Source organism: Dermacentor variabilis, chromosome 1 (assembly GCF_050947875.1).
Source record: "Dermacentor variabilis isolate Ectoservices chromosome 1, ASM5094787v1, whole genome shotgun sequence".
Lineage (NCBI taxonomy): Eukaryota > Metazoa > Arthropoda > Arachnida > Ixodida > Ixodidae > Dermacentor > Dermacentor variabilis.
In genome coordinates this window covers 280,575,458-280,594,382 of record NC_134568.1, presented here as the reverse complement: position 1 = coordinate 280,594,382, position 18,925 = coordinate 280,575,458, and the positions used below count along the sequence as shown (strand labels likewise).

At 42.0% G+C, this 18,925-nt stretch overlaps 1 protein-coding gene across 2 annotated transcripts in view; it reads left to right on the top strand.

Moving 5' to 3' along the window:
- The window catches only part of LOC142565788 (synaptic vesicle membrane protein VAT-1 homolog-like), a 66,039-nt gene that overhangs the window by 40,494 nt on the left and 6,620 nt on the right, over positions 1 to 18,925 (top strand). For both annotated transcript variants that reach the window (XM_075676331.1, XM_075676324.1), the window contains exons 2-7: positions 777 to 906; positions 3,327 to 3,542; positions 4,412 to 4,554; positions 8,702 to 8,805; positions 9,144 to 9,199; positions 18,173 to 18,367. In XM_075676331.1, coding sequence (XP_075532446.1) covers positions 777 to 906; positions 3,327 to 3,542; positions 4,412 to 4,554; positions 8,702 to 8,805; positions 9,144 to 9,199; positions 18,173 to 18,367 — 844 coding nt within the window. The remainder of the gene's footprint in view (positions 1 to 776; positions 907 to 3,326; positions 3,543 to 4,411; positions 4,555 to 8,701; positions 8,806 to 9,143; positions 9,200 to 18,172; positions 18,368 to 18,925) is intronic.

Sequence of the window (18,925 nt, the reverse complement as noted above, 5' to 3'; positions counted from 1 at the left end):
TTTACGTATTTGCTGAACAGAGGATCTCTGACAGGTTAAAAAGTTTACTGCTAGTTTTCTCCAACTCAAACCTTACATCAAGAGTTCAGTATTTAAGTTGGGTGGAAGTTGCCTAATAAGTGTGCAATTGAAACCAGTATACTTGGCACAAATAGCCACGTGTATACAGTTCTACCTGGGCGGGGTGGTGTCAACTTAGAGCAGCGTGCTCCTGCTTCCCACATTGTTTCATTTACCTTGCTAAGAGATGTTGGACTAGCTTCAGTCAATTGTATCAGCACCACCAAAGTGTCAGTTTTATCACAAAGCTGCAAAACGGAGGAAATTAACATTTAATGTTTGGACCACAGTTCCTCTGAAAATGTAAATTTTGTGTGTAACATTGCTAACACAATGGCATGACTCCTTGCTACTTGCTGTGCCTTCTGAATGGCCTTGCAGGGACAAATGTGTTTTGACCACTCTACCGAAGGTTTGAGCAGGCAGGCAATATTTTGCAGGAACCACCAAGCCTGCATGCTCAACCCAGAATATGCACAGTATGTAGCACTGAAAAGTGAAGTTAAATTGTTTCTTGAAGCCACTTCCTGAATTAGTTTCTTATAGGTTGCAGCATGCATATCTGTAACCATGTTTGTCTAGGATCACTTTACGTGGTGTGCTAGTCTCATTTATGCAAATTGTTTCCTTATTACTAGAAAACTACGGCAGTTTGATTTAGCAGTTGGCGTGTTGCACATTCCATGCTTTTCTCACCAGTATGATCTTAATTGCAGCGGGCTCAACTTTTTGGACCTTATGGTGCGACAAGGAGCTCTTGATAACCTTCCAAAGACACCGTTCATCATGGGATTCGAATGCTCTGGCGAGGTGGAAGCTGTGGGTGAAGGCGTAACAGATTTTAAGGTGAGTGCCTATATGATGCATAACAGGTTGCAAGAAAGCTCGAGCCATTAATTTACATTGCAAGTGTTTTGCATTCTATCCACTAATCCAGGGCTGTAATATTGCTACATCTGCAATAATAAAGTCTGCCTGACTAAGTTTGTCTAAAGAATGCCAGTGATTGGTAAACTGGGGATGTATGCTCTGATTATCACTTTCATTAGTGCTATCACTTTCAGGTGAGTTAGTACATGACTCATTAGAATATTCAAGCAGTTCAACTCAGCGAGCCAATCGACATACACTGAAAAATTTCTACAAGAGTAACCGTTCGAGAATGTCCCGTGATCACATGCTGACTGCATTTTTGACCCTTTCAGGCACCAATTATGTCTGTGAAAATTTAGTTTTGAGACACTTTTTGTATCGGAGTCATTACAAGCATACTGCTGCTGAATAGGTTATGCATTTTCTAATCAGTTTTATCAAGTTTACAGAATGTGAACTCCATGCGAGTACTCTCTACAGGAACATCAGATATGAGAACATGAACTATTTCAGTCTAACATACTTGGAAATCACCTGCCCAGCACTTAAAATGTGCTTGATGTAAAACATTCTGAAAAACAAACATTTAACCTGATGCACATGGCAACATACGACCATGAGCATACACCCAGCAGTCTACCTTCCAACCTGTTTTACTAAAACACCTTGCACGATATCATTCAAACTTGCAACACAGGTCCAATCAGAAGTGTGAAGATGTTCGGGAAAAATTTTCATTTTCATCAGTGCCTTTGCACTATCTCTATGCTCTTTCTGGATGCACAATTGTACATTCACCTCAGAGTTAAGCATGATAGATTGTTTGCACATGTACTGAGATTTTCGTGCACCATTTCTTGCCATATATAGCTGTCAAGCTTTTCATTTTTGCTAGCGCTGCTGTTCACACCAGATATCAGATATACTGTTAAAACAGTTGTACCCTTTGGAGTGTATTTGTCCCACAATAATCATCTGCTTTGCTTGCATTTTTTCTTCAAAATGCTGCACTCCTACTTCAGTGTCAAGAATGCTATGTCACGCTGATAATGTGCAAGCAGTTCATGACTTGGAAGTACCACTGGGCTCTCAGCGTTAAAGGAAATGGGAGAAAGACAGATGATTATTGTTGTGGGGCAGGATAAGCCCCAAAGAGTGTAGTATGACATATGGCAACTTCATGTACAGAAACTGTCTTCCATTGTCGTCTGACCTACGCACATTTCATTGTTAGCATGCCTGCATACTTGTTTTGTAAAGTGGAAATTACATATACATATGCATGCATGCATGCATGCATGCATACAGGCATACAGCCACTTTAGAAATATGCAAATACCACGTAGCTGGACCGAACCAAGGTAATCTTTGCTGTAGCTTGGAGATACTCAAATTTTGTGCATTCTGCCTAATTAAATAATTAGTCTTAATTAATTAATCAACTTCTCTATCATAATTAGATGAAGTGTCAATGAGAAAATTGTAGAGCTACATGGTACTCTCTATACAGTTTTGTTTCTTAATACGTGCCACGTATGTGCTTTCAGAGCATGAAAGAGGCCCGCGAATACACGCGTAACTGGGCGCTCATGAAACTTTGCGTGTATCCATGGGCTTCTTTCACACTCTGAAAAACTTATGTAGCATGTATTCAGCAACCGAAAGCTGTATCGGGAGTTCTTCATGTTGCTATACAATATTCTGACTCTTTTCATCGCATTATGGTGGAGTTGATTAAGACTAATTATCTAATTAGACGGGATAGAAAAAATCTGAGTATCTCCAAATGACACCAAGCAATATTACCTTAGTTCGGTCCAGCTACGCAGCATTTGCATATTTATAAAGTTTGGCTCAAGTTACATTGGCCACTGTGTGTGTGTGTGCGTGTGTGCGCGTGTGCGTGTGCGTGTGCGTGCGTGTGTGCGTGTGTGTGTGTGCACGCACACGTGCGCACAGCTCCTTTGAAGCCTGTTAGCCAGTCACACGCAGTGCTGCTGCTGGCACCATTGTATTGAAAGCACAGTATGTTTCAATAGTCGGCATTTATCTGCAACAATGGCTTAGCATCTATGGTGTTTTGTTGCTAAACACTGGTTACAGGTTAAATTTGCTGTGGCTGCATTCCACTTAGGCAGAATTCAAATGTTTATGTACCACACATGTTCAAAACCACAGGTCAAAATTAATCCAGAGCACTGACATCTTTCATATCCAACTTTCGGGACATTCAATCCCATCAAAACAGCATGCAATTTTTATAAACAAAATGGCAAGAAATTCAGCCTTGTTGAATTTCAAAGTTCAACAATCACATTCAATCAACAAACACTAGGCATTCAAAACACTGATTCTTGATATCGTAAGAGTTAAAATAAATTCTTGCTGTGCAGGTTGGAGACCGTGTGGCTGCTCTGACAGAATACAAGGCTTGGGCTGAGCTAGTTACTGTGCCAGCCAAGCATGCTTACATACTGCCAGCGTCCATGTCCTTCGATGATGCTGCTGCTGTGCTCATGAACTACGTCGTGGCCTATGCTCTTCTTTTTGACATAGGCAACTTGCGAGAGAAGCAGACTGTGCTGATGCATTCCGTTGGTGGTGGAGTGGTAAGTTGCACTCAATGAGTCATACAGTGCTTTTCTTTGAGCAATACCTTTCTTTAGCTACTTTGCCCACCTATTGATTGGACTAACTCGTACAATACAGTGGCACATACCCAGAGACACAAGTTGTCTACTAGCTTGGCTCACTGGGTATGTGCCTGAACAACTTCAGAACTGTATATGTGATATTTATATGTGCCCATTCTTGTCCATTTTCCCCAAATGGTGTGCCAAGGGGACACAAGTGGTATGTAGCCTTAAATATATTAAAGCAACAGCACCCCAACCACTACATATACCTTTTTGTCAAGTGCAAGCCACTTGATGGACAGCTTTTGCAATGAAGTTGCAGCCGGGATACTAGGGATAGCAGGGATGCTACAGTTTCAACTGGGGTGCAGCGATTACAAGATATACTGTCATGGCATCACACGGCATTGTGGTTGGCAGCAAGATTGCCACTTCATGCATCTGCTGATGTGCCCATAAAGTTTTGCAGTTCACAAATGGCATGGGGATGTTGTGCCCATTGCAGCATGCAGATTACACAAAGCTATCACTGACCTTAACAATCTTAAATTGTTTCTGCCACAATTTTGTCCCCTTTGTGGTGTATCAAATGTTTCTCACAATTTCTGGCCTATGCACCAATCTGTGCATGCTGCATTGTGTGGTAACTGCTTTTGTCTATTGTTTTATCATTGTTTACCAAAATCAGCTCACTTCATTGCATAATTCCACCTGTACTTCGTCAGAAAAATTGTATCCCTAACATACCTAGCTATTATAGAAATACTGTGTTGTATAGTTTGTAGTTACTGCTACTACTTGCCTTGTGAAAATGGCGCTCGACAATGTCCATTGTTTTCTAGGGACATGCAGTGGCTCAACTTTGCAAGACTGTTCAGGATGTGACGCTTATTGGAACTGCCTCCAAGAACAAGCATGAGTCCTTGACAAACTTGGTTACTCACCTCCTTGACCACAGCTCTGACTATGTTCAAGAGGTCAACAAGTACGTGCAGTGCATTTTTGTGCTCCCATTGACTTTAAGTTTGCTCTGGATGAGTGTACCAGTTTCACTAAACGTCTCCCTAAATAGATGTTCAAGAGACCTTTTGTTATTCGCACTTGCTGTGTACAAGTTATTGCAGCTCATAATTCAATGTGCTTTCTTCATGCCTCCCTCTTCATTATTAATTGTGAAATTGCCATTTACAAATCAAACACAACTGGGTGCATTTAAAATATCTTAAATCATGCCCACTGCCATGTCATCAGTTGTGTTATCAACTCTCAGTAACTAGAAAAGTAGCATAGCAACTACTGATTTTGTTCATGTTTACTATTTCATACACTTCTGCAGTTTCAGTGTTCCAACTGAAACACAATACTGACGTTTACGCTCGGTGATATTCAAATGGGCTCAAATCATTGCACATCCAAGCCCAGCTCAAGTGGCGCAGCACTTAGAAAGTTAAACAGGTTTCACTGTAAACCTATTCGAATAAGATGAGGCCACTAGTGTTGAAGCCCAACATATATATATTAGTAGCGTCTATTTAATGCTGTAGTGTGTGCAGTAAAATGAAGCCATCCTGTGCTCTTAACCACAGGGATTTTTTCTAGAGCTTTTTTAGGTATTCACCTTTACCTGTATTAAACTTTTTCAAACTACATGTTAAGAGCTCAGTCCAATGGCATATTTCGCTGGTATGATTGAAGCATCAGGTCACTCATCCCTTTCCATTGTCCATTGCTACCTGTAGCGTGGCGATACACCATTGCCACTATTGCCGCATGGTTCTTTCAAGCCCTTCACCATGTCACTGCTTCATCTGGCAAGGCACCACACTGGCCTCTCTAGTGCTTCTTCACGAGCATGCATTGCACATATAGCAGGCTGCATGCCCCCATGAAGCACTGCTCACCATATGTACCACTGGGTCCACAATCATGACTGTGCCCATTTCCCTAAAGTAGTTGCAAATGAAGTAAATCTGCATTTTTCAAGCAACAGTAGATTTGGTACCCTGCAGATGCTCGAATCCTAGAAAAGCATATTTTAACACAATCCCAAAATGCATCATTCAGTGCATGCATAGTGCACTTGGAACATACATGATTGGCATTCCAATGTTGCACTAACTACAAATGCATTACTACTTCTATACTCATTAATGTTCTACATAGTAATTCATACCAACAAGGTAGTAGCGATTTTTGTTTTGCTTGTTTGCACATTCTGCTTGCTAGTTCTTTCAGCTTCATATGACATTACAAATGTTACACATGGATGAAATGTATTCAATACAATAAGTGACCCTTGTGTCCTTCCTTGGTGGCAGCCTAGTAAGCCTGTCTTCAGCTCATTATTGCACTTCATGCCCATCATAGAGTCATGTTCACTGACCAAGGGAAGTGGTATCTTGCAAGTACTTAAGTACTAGCTAGCTGAAACACTTAACTGCTTCGTTGACAGTATAGCATAAAAATTTGCAGCACCTTTGTGCACACTGCTGCAAGTGCTAACATGTGTGAAGAGTAGTGCTATAGCACAGTGGTTTCATTGTTCAATGCTTGCTGGGAATAAATCTTGCTCAAGCTAAGTTATAAAGGTTGGCACACACCACCTGCTTGCAGTGCACCACTGAACACTGCACTAGCATTGCACAGCATAGCACCAGTAGCTGTGGCTGTCTTGGACACATAGCTGCCTTGCCATCAAGTAGGGGCAACCAGGTTCTTTTAAGTTCACCCACCTTTCCAGTAAAAAAAAAAAGTTCATTTAATTTATGGAGCATTCACTGCTCTAGCTGCACTATGTAGTGTGCTCTTCCACTAGTCAGATTGGCATGGTGCAGCTGTAGTGATACTGCCATCATACCACCATGTACACCTGCTGGCAGCTATATCATATGACATCTTGCAGGCTGCACTTGTCAATGAGTGGGTGCATTTAGAGGATGTATGAGAGCTTGCAAAATTCTTACAACTCTCTAGTATAGCCAGAATTGCCTCAGGCACTTCAGTATTTTTTAGGGGTGCTCGAACAACAATTTTCCAATCGATTGCAAATGTTCAGGGAAAACATTTGACTATGGAATTGAAAACCATAAACTTTTCATTTTTAAACAATACACTATAAATGTTGCAGAGAGTCTGTTGAGCAACAAAAGGCTTTTACATCAATACATCTAATGGCTTCAACATATGGATGTGGAGTTGGTGAATAGCTTGTAAATGAGAAACAAGGGAAAGTTGATAATATCTGGTGCACCAAGACAGTGACAGTAATGAAACAAAGGGACAGCATGCAGTAGTGTACTACTTGGTGAAGGAGCTAAGTGCAATGCTACGGCACTGCAAAGCATTTTAAGGGAACTTAAACGTGCTGAGATTAACCAAATAATGACATGCTTTTCCCAAACTGAGACAAATTCATAGGCTGCCCAATTAAATAGTGGTCACTTCTACACAAGTTCCCTTTGCTCCAAGAGTTCACTCAAGAATGGGTTCAGAGAACTGATTCTCCAACAGTGGAATCATTTGCACGTGTATCCACTTACATCAGTCGTTTTCCTGGTAGACTGAAACATATTCATGTCCTTCATTGCTATTCAATTCATATTCAGTTCAATAAATAACTATTTGAAGTTTATGAATATTTGTTCTGTTCAAATATTCATGATTGACAAAAATATATGAATTGAATAGCAATTTCTATTCAAAAGTTCAAATATTCGTACTGTTTGCATATTCGTACTAAACAGTGCACCCAAATATTCGAGTGCTCTGTTATGTCCTTAAAAGAAGACATTTGATTGTATCAGTCATTCATGCTGCTGCAGTGAGCACTTATAGTTTATAGTGATGCAAAGGAAACTGACTAAAAGCTTGCTTGTGCTTAAAGGGCTGCTGCAGATTTCGGTTCATTAGTTTTAGCAGTGTTGCTTCAGCTCCACTCCACTCAGATTTCATGCGCTAAAGTGGCTGCAGAGAAGCGAATCTCCCAGAGGCTCGACTGACGTGCAGTCAGCTTGGCTACAAAACATCAAAGGAGCAAGTGGATGCACACTGACGCTTCGCTCAGTAGTCTCCATAGCGGGGTGGAGGCATGCAGCATTCTGCAATCCACTGCTAGAATGAGCGTTGCATGTACACGCACTGCCGTTCCCACTGTTCCGAGACACTGTTCTGAGTGGAGCAAACCGTAAATCCTCTAAAGCTGTCTATTGAGGGTTAGGCCAAGTTGAAAGGCGTGTGTAACATGCTGCACTAGCACCTTTAACATTCTGTCTACTCTGCAAGTGCGCCAGCTGAATTCTTGTGGCACCATATACATACGACTCAAATAAGGCAGCTGTATAGGCAGATGTATAACATCTACAATTTCTGTCACTCTGAAAGTGAAGACGGATGAAACGGAAGGTAAATTTTTTTGTATGTTTGTCTGCTAATTCAATCAGGTCGGTTTATTTCCTTAGAGGCCCCTTTATCAGGGATGTTACGTAAGGGGTAATGTGCTTGCATATTTCCATTCATCTAAAAGTTTTAGCTGCAGTTCAGGATATATTTTCACAAAATGCCCCTTTTTTAATGCGGTGTAATCGATGCTTTCTTTAGCCATAGAAACAGTCCTGTGCATTCTGTCGTACAGCACATGCACCTGTGCATGGTAGGCTGGCACCCACCAGTGGGTGCCCCTATGCATGCCAAACGAGTGTTTTATGGGTGTGACAAATTTTTACTGAATTCAAAATAAGATGTGCATTCAGTTTTCAATTCAACAGGAAGTTTCCTGTGTGCATTTGTCTTCAGCTATAGTATTCAACTTCTCCCACTATTTTTCATTTCTTGTGCTACTCCTAACTGCAAAGGAGTCTTTGGTCATTCCTCAAATCATGCAGCACCTGTGTCAGAACATAATTTGGAAAGGTTCTCACACAATTAACTGACAATTTTTAGGAGTCAAATTTTATACATTGCTTGTTTTCCCACTGGTTGCCACCTATCATTTTGCATAATCGCACCATAAGTCAAGTTCCAAATGCAGTCATCCACTTGACCATGTAACATCATGTTTAAGCCTGTCTCACCTTCAGGCATGAGCATGCATGCATAACCCCATTTTCTTTACCAGAGCTTTCTTTTTTATGCAGGATTTCCCCTGATGGAGTTGATCTAGTCTTGGATTGCCTTTGCGGTGAAGATTGCAAGAAAGGCTACAGTCTCCTGAAGCCCTTGGGAAGATACATTCTTTATGGTGCGTGTGCATGCATGTGTCAGCTTTCCTGTACTGACATTAAGCCCTACAGGTTGACTGAGTAATGAGTGATGATACTTATATAGGTCTTCTGACTTGCTCGTGGATGGAACCATGGTGGAAAATTTATAAACTGGTGCATCAACTTGCTGTTCACTTGAAAACTTGGGGTCTAAGTTTTAATTGAGCTTATATATTCAACACCACCTTGCTCAACAGTTGGTAAAACTTTGCTGCTTAGCTTTCAGTGATTTCTAGGAATTTTTTGCCCATATATACATTTTTCTATATACATGTTTTACATTTCTTATATCCATAGCTAAAATGTCTTTTTGCAGGAACATCATGCATTGTTGCTGGAGAAACAAAAAGCTTTTTCAGCTTCGCCAAATCGGTAAGCTGTACTTGCATATTTCACTTTCCAAAGTGTCAAATCATTAGTGCAGCAGTGAGTATTGTATTACATGAAATGTTGTCTTCTAAATCAATGTTTTTCACTTAGTATTAAATGTTCCATATGCTTCATAACTTCATTTACTACCTACCAATTCTTCTGTTCGAAACAATTACCTAAAGATAATGACGGATGTATACTTCAGCAAAATGGCCATAATTGGGATTGTTACCCATAACCTTTTACTGCTGCAATGCCTCAGTTGCTGGTGTTCTGGTGCTGAGTATGAGTAAAGTCAGATTGGTGGATGTGGTGGCTACATTCTGATGAGTACACAATTCTTGTGTACTATACTTTGGGCACATGTTAAGAATGTAGTTCCAAAACTTGCATAGTTTCTTGTAGCCTGCAGCTTGCTTTGCGATATACTAACCCTCACAATTTTCATATTAGCCTTTTACCTTCATCTCCAGTGTCCTGCCTGGACCATTTGTATACGTTGCATCCTCCCTCCTCCCCTTGCATAAGAATTACCCGAGCTTGGCAAAGCTAAATCCACTACCCATGTACAATCAACTTACCTTGCTACTGTGTAGACCTGCTTTTTGCCCAGCATCCTGCAGTGTTGACCTCTTGCAGTACAGAATTCACCACTATTATGGAATCTATGCCCATTTCATTAGGTTTACTCATCACTTGGCTGCCACAACTGATCATGCCAAGCAGTCTGCCTATGTGGTGACTCAGTATACCGGGTGTCCCAGTTAACTTCGACCAATATTTTTAAACCCAAGAGCTCTAGAGAAATCGTACTGACTGCATAGTAGCGGCAGTCGTGTGTACTTACAGCCAGTATTTTTTTTCATCATGAGGTATTAACTGCTTTTAATTATTGCATTTTTCTAATTATTGCTTGAATTGCAAACATGTCAATTACAAAGTTGTAGAACACGTTGAATAACCTCTGGATCAAGCATTTATTTTGTGCTGAAGTGTGCCTGGTTGTTTTTCCAAGAAAAATACAAAAGCCCCCGAATTACGCGAAATATGAATAGATGCACACCGTTGCTCTGGCACGTCCAAGCAACCTTTGAAAGATATACGGCTGTATTCATTTATCACCACGTCGTACGAAAGTTCGTCATGTAGAATGGCTCGAGAGGTTTCACGACCTAACTAGCGTGGTGCGATAAGTCAGCATCTGCAGACGCAAGAATGTTGTGCTCGATCATGAGGCACTTGGGATAGCTTTAACCTTTACGTATCGTGCAACAAAGCTACAAAAGAAATTAAACCAATGTTTAAAAAAAGTGTGCAAAGGAGCACGAAAAAAAAAAAACGGCAGCTTTAGGAATAACAGAGCTACCGAGGAGTTCATTTTAATAAAACAAACAAAAAGCATGCAAGGCATCTCAGCCACCCAGACTCATCGAAAGGTGCAACTGGTTTAGCCATTTACTCTTTGTCTCTTGAACTCCGGAAAAGAGGTAAAACAGTCTTTTACCTATTTCTTTGTTGCAAGCTTTTTTTTTTATCCAAGGGTAGGGTGGCGTCACAAAGGTGCGTTAAACAGTCATGTTTTACACCAGTGTTAAGCGGTTATTTTCTATTGCTACTTATAGCATGTACTCAAACAGGTCAATCTGAAGAAATACAGTACTTGCTTCTTTTGAACACTTATGCTGTTTCAGCTTTGACCAACGACGTTGGAATCTTGCGGCCAACTCTTATTTTTGCCTTTAGGGCATCCTGTGTGCTAGTTTTGCTGCTATCACGCAATCTTTCGCGTAGCCCAAGAAGTCCAGTGGTGTCATGTCTGGCGACCTTGCAAGCCAGGGTACAGGTCTGTACCGGCCAATTCACTGTCCAGGAAAAAGCTTGCTGAGCCACGCTCGAGACTGACTACTATGCACAGTAGCACCATCGTGTTGAAACCAGGTGTTCCGAAGGTACGGAAGTGGAACGTTGCAACAGACGTTGTTCATTGGGCCCTCGAGAATGTCGTTGACGTAGCATTGTGTCATTAGTGTATTGTAAAGATGGGTCTGATGTTGCCATCAAAAATACCGCACCACACATTGAACGACCACTGGTATTGGTGTCGTGTTTGTGCCAGCCAGTGGGGATTCCTATCGCTCCACTAGTGCACTTAGTGAAGATTACCTTTTGCGTTCCTGGAGAAATTAGCCTCGTCCATCCAAAGCATGCACGTGAGAAAGTCTGGTTCTGCTTCATATTTTGTGAAAATCTAATTGGCAAGGTAGAGTCTCTTTACAAAATTTCGGTTTTCAAGTTTTTGATGAAGATGCACATGGTACGGGTGCATATTCGCAATTCTTTTCCCACCTGCTGTTACCTTCATTTCATAGTTAGTCGGTGGAGGAGAATTGGATACTCTTCAGGAATAAGATGTCTGCTCTGGTTAACCAGTATCTCCCTTTCATTAAGATAACCAATGGTAAATCTGGGGGAGCAAACTAATAAAGTTCAAGGTGTCGCATGCCTGATAAATAACCTCAAGCTAACCACATCTTGTGGCATTGAAGACATTAATTCTAAAATTCTGAAAAACATTCATAGCATCTAGTAATATTGTCTTGCATCTTCAGGCAATCTTTAGAGACTGACGTGCTGCCCTCAGACTGGAAAATAGCAAAGCTCGTACCCGTATTTAAGTGAGGTAATAAACGTGCACCAGAAAACTACTGTCCAATATCATTCAAATCTATATGCTGCAAAATGCTAGAACATGTAATTGCATCAAATGTCTAGTCACCTGGAAGCCAACAAATTTCTTTTCTAATCAACACTGATTTCGGAGAAACTTCTCTGGTGAGACGCAATTATTAGAATTAAAGGGCCCCTGAAACGGTTCGGACAAATTTTGTAGACACATAGGGTACAGCTTAAGTACAAAATTTGCACCACAATTTAAGTGAAGGGTTACGTGTTAATGGAGCTACAAGCGATTACAAGTTACACTCCTCCCTAGCCATGCTTTTTCTCCTCAACTCATTTGCAGAGCGATGGGGCTAAGCTCCGCCTTCACTGGTTCTGAGTCATGATGCGACATCACATCGCCCACTTCCGGTTGTTTTGGAGCACGCCCCCGCCCACGCGAAATCAGCAATCAGCTTGGGGTTGATGGCGAAGCAGCTTCGCCATCAACCCCAAGCGAGAGCTATCGAAGCAACGTGCATTGCAAGCATTCTGTCGTAGCGCCGAACGTGTCTGGTATTCCGGTAATCACACACTAGCAGGACATTTCGACGGAACGGTGAAGGCATAAACTCAAGCTGATGAAGGAACTTTAGCATAGACGTACGTGAGCTACCTGATCGGTCTCCACAGTCCAGCCACCTGTTAATGCACAGCTTAACCAGCCAAAGAAAGAGCTAATATTGCTCTTACCAAGTGTAAAACATTTTAAACATTTACAAAAATAGCGTGTGAACGATTACACTCCTGCGAAAAATTTACACCAGCAGCAAAGAATGCAGCAAAGAATACATTTTGTTACTGCTACTGTGTGTGGTTGAACTCCATGCCACCAGGTGGCTGCACCATGAGACCAACCACATTTGCGCTTCTGTTCATCCCCTGAAACGACACGCAAGGGGACACGGCCAGGCCATGTCCCCTTGCGCTTGCATTCAACCTAATACCGGACTCGCAAAACCCTATTGCATTAGTAATCTTCCGGTGTAAAGTGGTGGCCGCAATCGCACAAATCCTCACGCCCATCGGATAGCGGCTGTCCAATGCGCTGCAGCCAGTCCTCTCGTCTACTGGCTTGCAGAAGGACACGATGTCACAGCTTGACATATTGCCAGTCGCTACGTTTGCAGTCCTCAAGGCAACAAAGTCAAATCATAGCGCTCGCGAAAAGACAGACCGACACTGACTGCGGAGCTCTCGTCAAAGACGGCACACATTGTAACACAAGCAGACTACATTTGCTGTGTGCCGGAAGTGCTTAAGTGTACTGAAAAATTGTTCTTGTGCATTCTCTTCATGTTACTTTCTTTTTATAAAAACAAATTAACTAACATTTCAACTATTAGACATCATTTGTTTACCATAAAGTTGGAAAAATTATCAATCATGCCCCCTGGTCAGCCAATCGGATAGCTCGTCCCGCTGACGTCATATGGGTAGGGGTGGCTTAAAATTCTGCCGAGCAGTGTGCTGTGATCGGCAGTGATGTGCATTTTTAAAACCTTCTAATTGCACGCTTTACGCGGAGCACTTAGATGTGTCAATTAATGATCAGAAAGACCTACTCTAACAACTCAGTACGTTTGTAGAAAATCGTCAGTCATTTCAGGGTCCCTTTAAGTGATTTGTGTACTAACATGGAAGACGATCTACAAACTGATAGTGCTTTTCTAGACTTTTCAAAAGCATTTGACCTTGGAGCACATTGCCGTTTGATTTTATCACATAAATAACATCAGTATGTTGCATGATACTCAATATGAATATCTTGGTGTTAACCTAACTTCAACTCGCGTGTGGTCGACGCACGTTGTATACATCTGTGCCAATGCTTCGAGATCATTAGGGTACGTACATAACATGCAAGTTACATAATTCTACTAAAGACATTCATAAACTAGCTTATGTAACATTTTTTCGACCTCAGCCTGAATACGCCACATCCGTCTGGTCTCCCCATCAGAAATACTTCACTGAAAAGCTAATCTATTAAAGGCTCTCTCACCATGTCTGGCCATTTTCAGCTGACAAATGCAGAGCATACATTGTGCGATAACTATCGTGTCTGCAAAGTATTAAATTGCTACGCGCTGCGGAAAGATCTGAAATTTCAAACCAAATGCAGTTTTCCCTTCTCCTCGCGGCCGCCGCGCTCAAAGCCAGAGGATGACACTCTTGTACCTGCGCCTGTGTACTGGTGTCCGCGGCGTCATGTTGCTCGTGGTGACGCGCGACTTCTTGAATTATTCAAGACTTCTGTTATCCGTGTGATCTGTCGCTTGAATTGATGAAGTTTAGGGAAATAATAAAACACAAACAGAATGTCTGCATGTTTTTGTTTTACTTTGCACCGAAGCAGGAGAGATGCACTTCTGCTTCGTCTGCTTGTTCCCACAGTCGTGTGGTCACATGCGCAGGCACCGAAATTATGCCATTTTCTACCATGTTCGAGCGCGTGATCATGCTCTGCGATCTGCTTGTTCTCCCTCAGTATTCGTGTAGCACTAAATTATACCGCTAGTCATGTGTCCTTGTGTACAATGCGCAAAATCGTGCACTGTGCAAAACTAGACAGCTCGCATGTGACGCAGTCGGCGGAATTGCGTAGCACCGAAAAAGCTTGTGACGTATGAGTCATGCGACGCTCGAGGTCTGGTATGGGAGAATGCAGGGAAGGAATTTCGCTTGCGGAGGCTAGACAGGGCGTGCGGAGAGAGCGTCTTGCTTGGCAGTGGAGCCCGCCTGCTGAAATCGTGGGTTCACAGCACTGAAATTTCTATCTTGGCTAATGAGCAGATACGAAATTTTTACGGCAGAACACTCCCTAGAGGACATGTAACAACTTCCAGAGTATAACCAAAATTTGCTATGGGGCCTGGTGAGGGGCCCTTTAAGAATAAGGCTTCGCATTTTATTTCATGTCATGACTAACAAAAGCATAACGCAAATTAAACTCGACTTCTCACTACAGCCCTTGCATGATCGTCGTGATATAGCCCTGCTATCATTATTTTATAAATGCGTCCATAATACAGCACCATCAGTTCTGCCTCTTGAAACTTGTTTCAGGTCATACTGATTGTACAATCGGTTCAATTTCATGCGCATCTATGGAAAAACGAATTCATTCAACTACTCCGCTCTTCCAAGAGCCATTCGCCTTTGGAACAGTCTTGCTAACACCATCGCTTAGTGACCAAGAAAATTTCCGGCGTCTTCTAACAACAAATTTTTCAAACTCTACATAACCTAACGTGTTTTTTCTTGCCTTTCCCGTTAACTTGCTACTATCCCTTAAATACTGTTTTCTATAGCCAAATATGTCCTAGCTCGCTCTGTAATTCTATTGATGACATTTTACTTTGTGAAAATTTCTTGAGTGACCTCTCGTGTTCAAAAGCATTTGGTTTGTCCATTGTACAATTTTAACACCACATTACTGTGTGTTAGTGCATTTCTTACATTTTTGTATATGTATTCACACATGTAATCTAATGTATAGTCTTAGTGTACTCTCCCCCTTACACAATGCCTCTAGGGGCCTGCAAGGTATATTTAAATAGACCTTTTTTAAATCCTCCACACTAATGACCGTGAGGTTCCAACATCCGCACTAGTGTCGCGCATACTGCCGTGAGGGTTAGCAGCAAAGAATGCCAAAGCATCAGTTTCCGCTTTTTGAACTACTGCCGCAGTCCTTTGTTGCTTTCTTGTGAAGCTGCCCATCTCGCAAAGGACTTCGTACATTCTAAGTATTGTTGATGGACTAGGGTGTTCTTCACAATGCCACATCCAGAATAGCTTGGCTGGCTTCGTCTTGTTGCCGTGCACTGCCCCCAGAGCCAGGATCATTTTAGCCTTCTGATCATTCATGAAGGTTAAGACTCTTCTTGAAGAGCAGGTCACTGGCGTCGTACCGTTAACATCTCCCGTTATGATTTATGCCCTGACACGTCGAGCAAAAATTGCTTATGTAATCGACAACAGCATATGCTAGCCGTACAGATCTGCCAAAATGCATTAGATGGACGTAGCCTGTGCAAGGCTTGTTTCTATTGCTAAAGGGAACAAAAGGAGCATAGGTTCCAGGCGCACCTATCTACAGAACAATGAGTGAGGAAAATTGGTCTCTACTGCGCAGTCATGGTATCCCGGCTTCGAAATCCCCCCTCCCTCCCTACAGCTCCACTAATCAATGCGTCAGCGGCGTGTTCTCATGATGCCGTGACCATCACATAGCATCAAGCCCTGTATCAAGCTGCCGCTGCTAGTAAAGCCATGTATCCGTGACTATGCGCTTGGGAGTGCTTGAGTAGCAGTACGCGAGCGCTTACCTATTTTGTATTTTAGATGTTTCGCGCGCTTTTGTTCTCGGAAAAACCGAGGCAAAGCTGAGCATGAAACAAATGCTTGATTCAGAGGTTATTTGAGGTGCCCTACAACTTTGTAATTGATGTGTTTGCGATTCAAGCAGTAATTCAGAAGTTCACTAATTAAAACCATTTAATACTTCCTGATGGAAAGAATACTGGCTGATGAAAAATTATACTGATAATGAATGATACTGGATGAAAAAAAATTTAGCGCTTGGTTTTTTTTTAATCTTCGTCTGGAGTTAACTGGGACAACTAGGGTGGTTGCTTGGGCTAGTTGGTAATTCATGATAAAAATGGCTTGCAGCGTGAAGGACAAGGACTCTGAGAGACAACATACACTGCGCTGACTTCCAACAATATTTTGTGTTGCCACATCTTGTCTATATATTCAAGAGGGCATGCGCAGGCATGCATAGAACACCCCTTGTGACTGCCTTTCATTTGTGAAATACGGTCATTGATCGCTGTGCAGCTTCAAGTTGACAGGGCAGTCCCCCATGTCTGCTTGACCATGCACAGCATTTCTCATATCATGTGCAGTACACTGGGTGCACTGTACTTTGCATACTGCTACATGTATATAGAAAAAAATGTACAGAACTGCCATTGACAATAGCAAGATTATACATATGTTCTGGGCAGGTTTGTGTGTATTGTGCAGCTCTTCTTGGTAAGTCGTTCTGCAGGTAAAAGTACATTGCAGTGCTTTGATTTCTAATTCTCTGATCCCAGCCACGGCGGCCGCATTTCGATGGGGGCGAAATGCGAAAACACCCGTGTGCTTAGATTTAGGTGCACGTTAAAGAACCTCAGGTGGTCGAAATTTCAGGAGTCCTCCACTACGGCGTGCCTCATAATCGGAAAGTGGTTTTGGCACTTAAAACCCCATAATTTAAATTCTCGGCAGCTTGTGTACCTGTTTTGTGCCACGGTATCTCAGTAGCTATTGTGCGCTGCTGAGCATGAAGTCAACTGGTTTGATCCCAGCAGTGGAGGCCACATTCTGGTGGGGGTCCCAGAGTACCCTTGACTATTTAAAGTCGGTGCTCGAAACATTATATTGTTTGTGATAGGTTTACAGGCCTGTGCATGCAAGGTCATTGATATAGCTGTTACCTTGCATGGCATGTTAGCAGTTCGCCATACAGTGTGGGGCAACCTGCTGTGGTGGCTTAGCAGCTATGGCATTGCAGTGTTAAGTACAGGGTCACGGGTTTGATTCCTGTCCTCTGTGGCCACACGTCAAAGGGGGAAAATTCAAAAATGCCATGCTCTGTGCCTTGGGTGCACATTAAATAACCCAGGGTGATCAAAATTAATCCATAGTACCCTACTACAGTGTGCCTCATATCGTTGTCTTGGCATTTAAAACCTTAAAAATTTAAGTCTGTGGTGATGCATTTTGACTGTTACTGGAAATGAAATTGGCTAACATTTATGTAATCTTAGGCTAAAGCCAAAACTGAGATTTCTTTGTAGCTGCTTTGTTGTGGTAAGGCTGCTGGTTATGGTGATGGATGTTAGATTATCTCATTAATAATTTGAGGTTCTGTTAATCGTGGTTGCTTCCTCGATAATGGTTTGAGCTTAGTTGGGACTCTGGGCATCACAGCTTCTTTGTTAGGTGGTTCAGATATTACAGCAATAGTTCTGCTCTACGCAGAATGAATTGCAGCAATGGAAACCATAAAACAAGTGCTTGTACTATGGTCTTTCTCATTCATTTAATTGTTGCTGCTTGATGGAATCAAGCAGATAGACTGGCCCAGAAGGGTTTCTTGTAACCTAGAGGCAACAGCAGGGAATCTTTATATATTCAACCTTTATGCTGAAAATTGTGGCTAATGAAGCAGCGGAAATTTTCCTTTTTCTTCTGCAGTGGTGGCAGGTTGATAAAGTAAGCCCCATCAAGCTTTATGAAGAGAGCAAGGTGATCTCTGGTTTCAACCTGCGTCATCTCCTCTACCAACAAGGCATGCACGACTATGTCAAGGGAGTTGTCTCCAAAGTGTTCTCCCTCTACGAGCAGAAAAAGATTACTCCTGTTGTGGACTCATCCTGGGCTTTTGAAGACGTACGTGTTGTCTCCTCATTTCTGTAGTGTCAAAAATATAATTGCCTTAAAGGTACGATGTCAGTTTCACACATGGTTCCCATCTAACTTATATTTGTAGTGGTTGAGGCAGCACTTGCCCTTATTCTCATGAATGCAGCTCTCAACAGTGATTTTTGCTAAGAACTCCAATAGCAGGCAGTGAATACGGAATTAATTTCATAATTTTGCTCAGCAATTCCCTAATTACATACTTATTACATCCTTAGTGTGGTTTCCTGTAAACCATATCCTTATATATTTGAACCTTATGCTGTGAAACATTCCTGCAGTACCTTGCCATTTGTTTGGTTTCACCTGCTCTATTCTCTCCCTCCTAATGATCACGCATCAATCAGTATTTTTGCAGGAAAATTACAGTTAACTCTATCACCTCTGGCATGCCAGTGTTCTTAGATAAAACACCAGTGTGCTTAGATTTAAATGCATCTTAAAGAACCCCTGGTTGTCCAAATCATACTAGTCCCCCACTATGGTGTGCCTCATAATCAGATAGTGGTTTTGGCACGTAAAACCCCC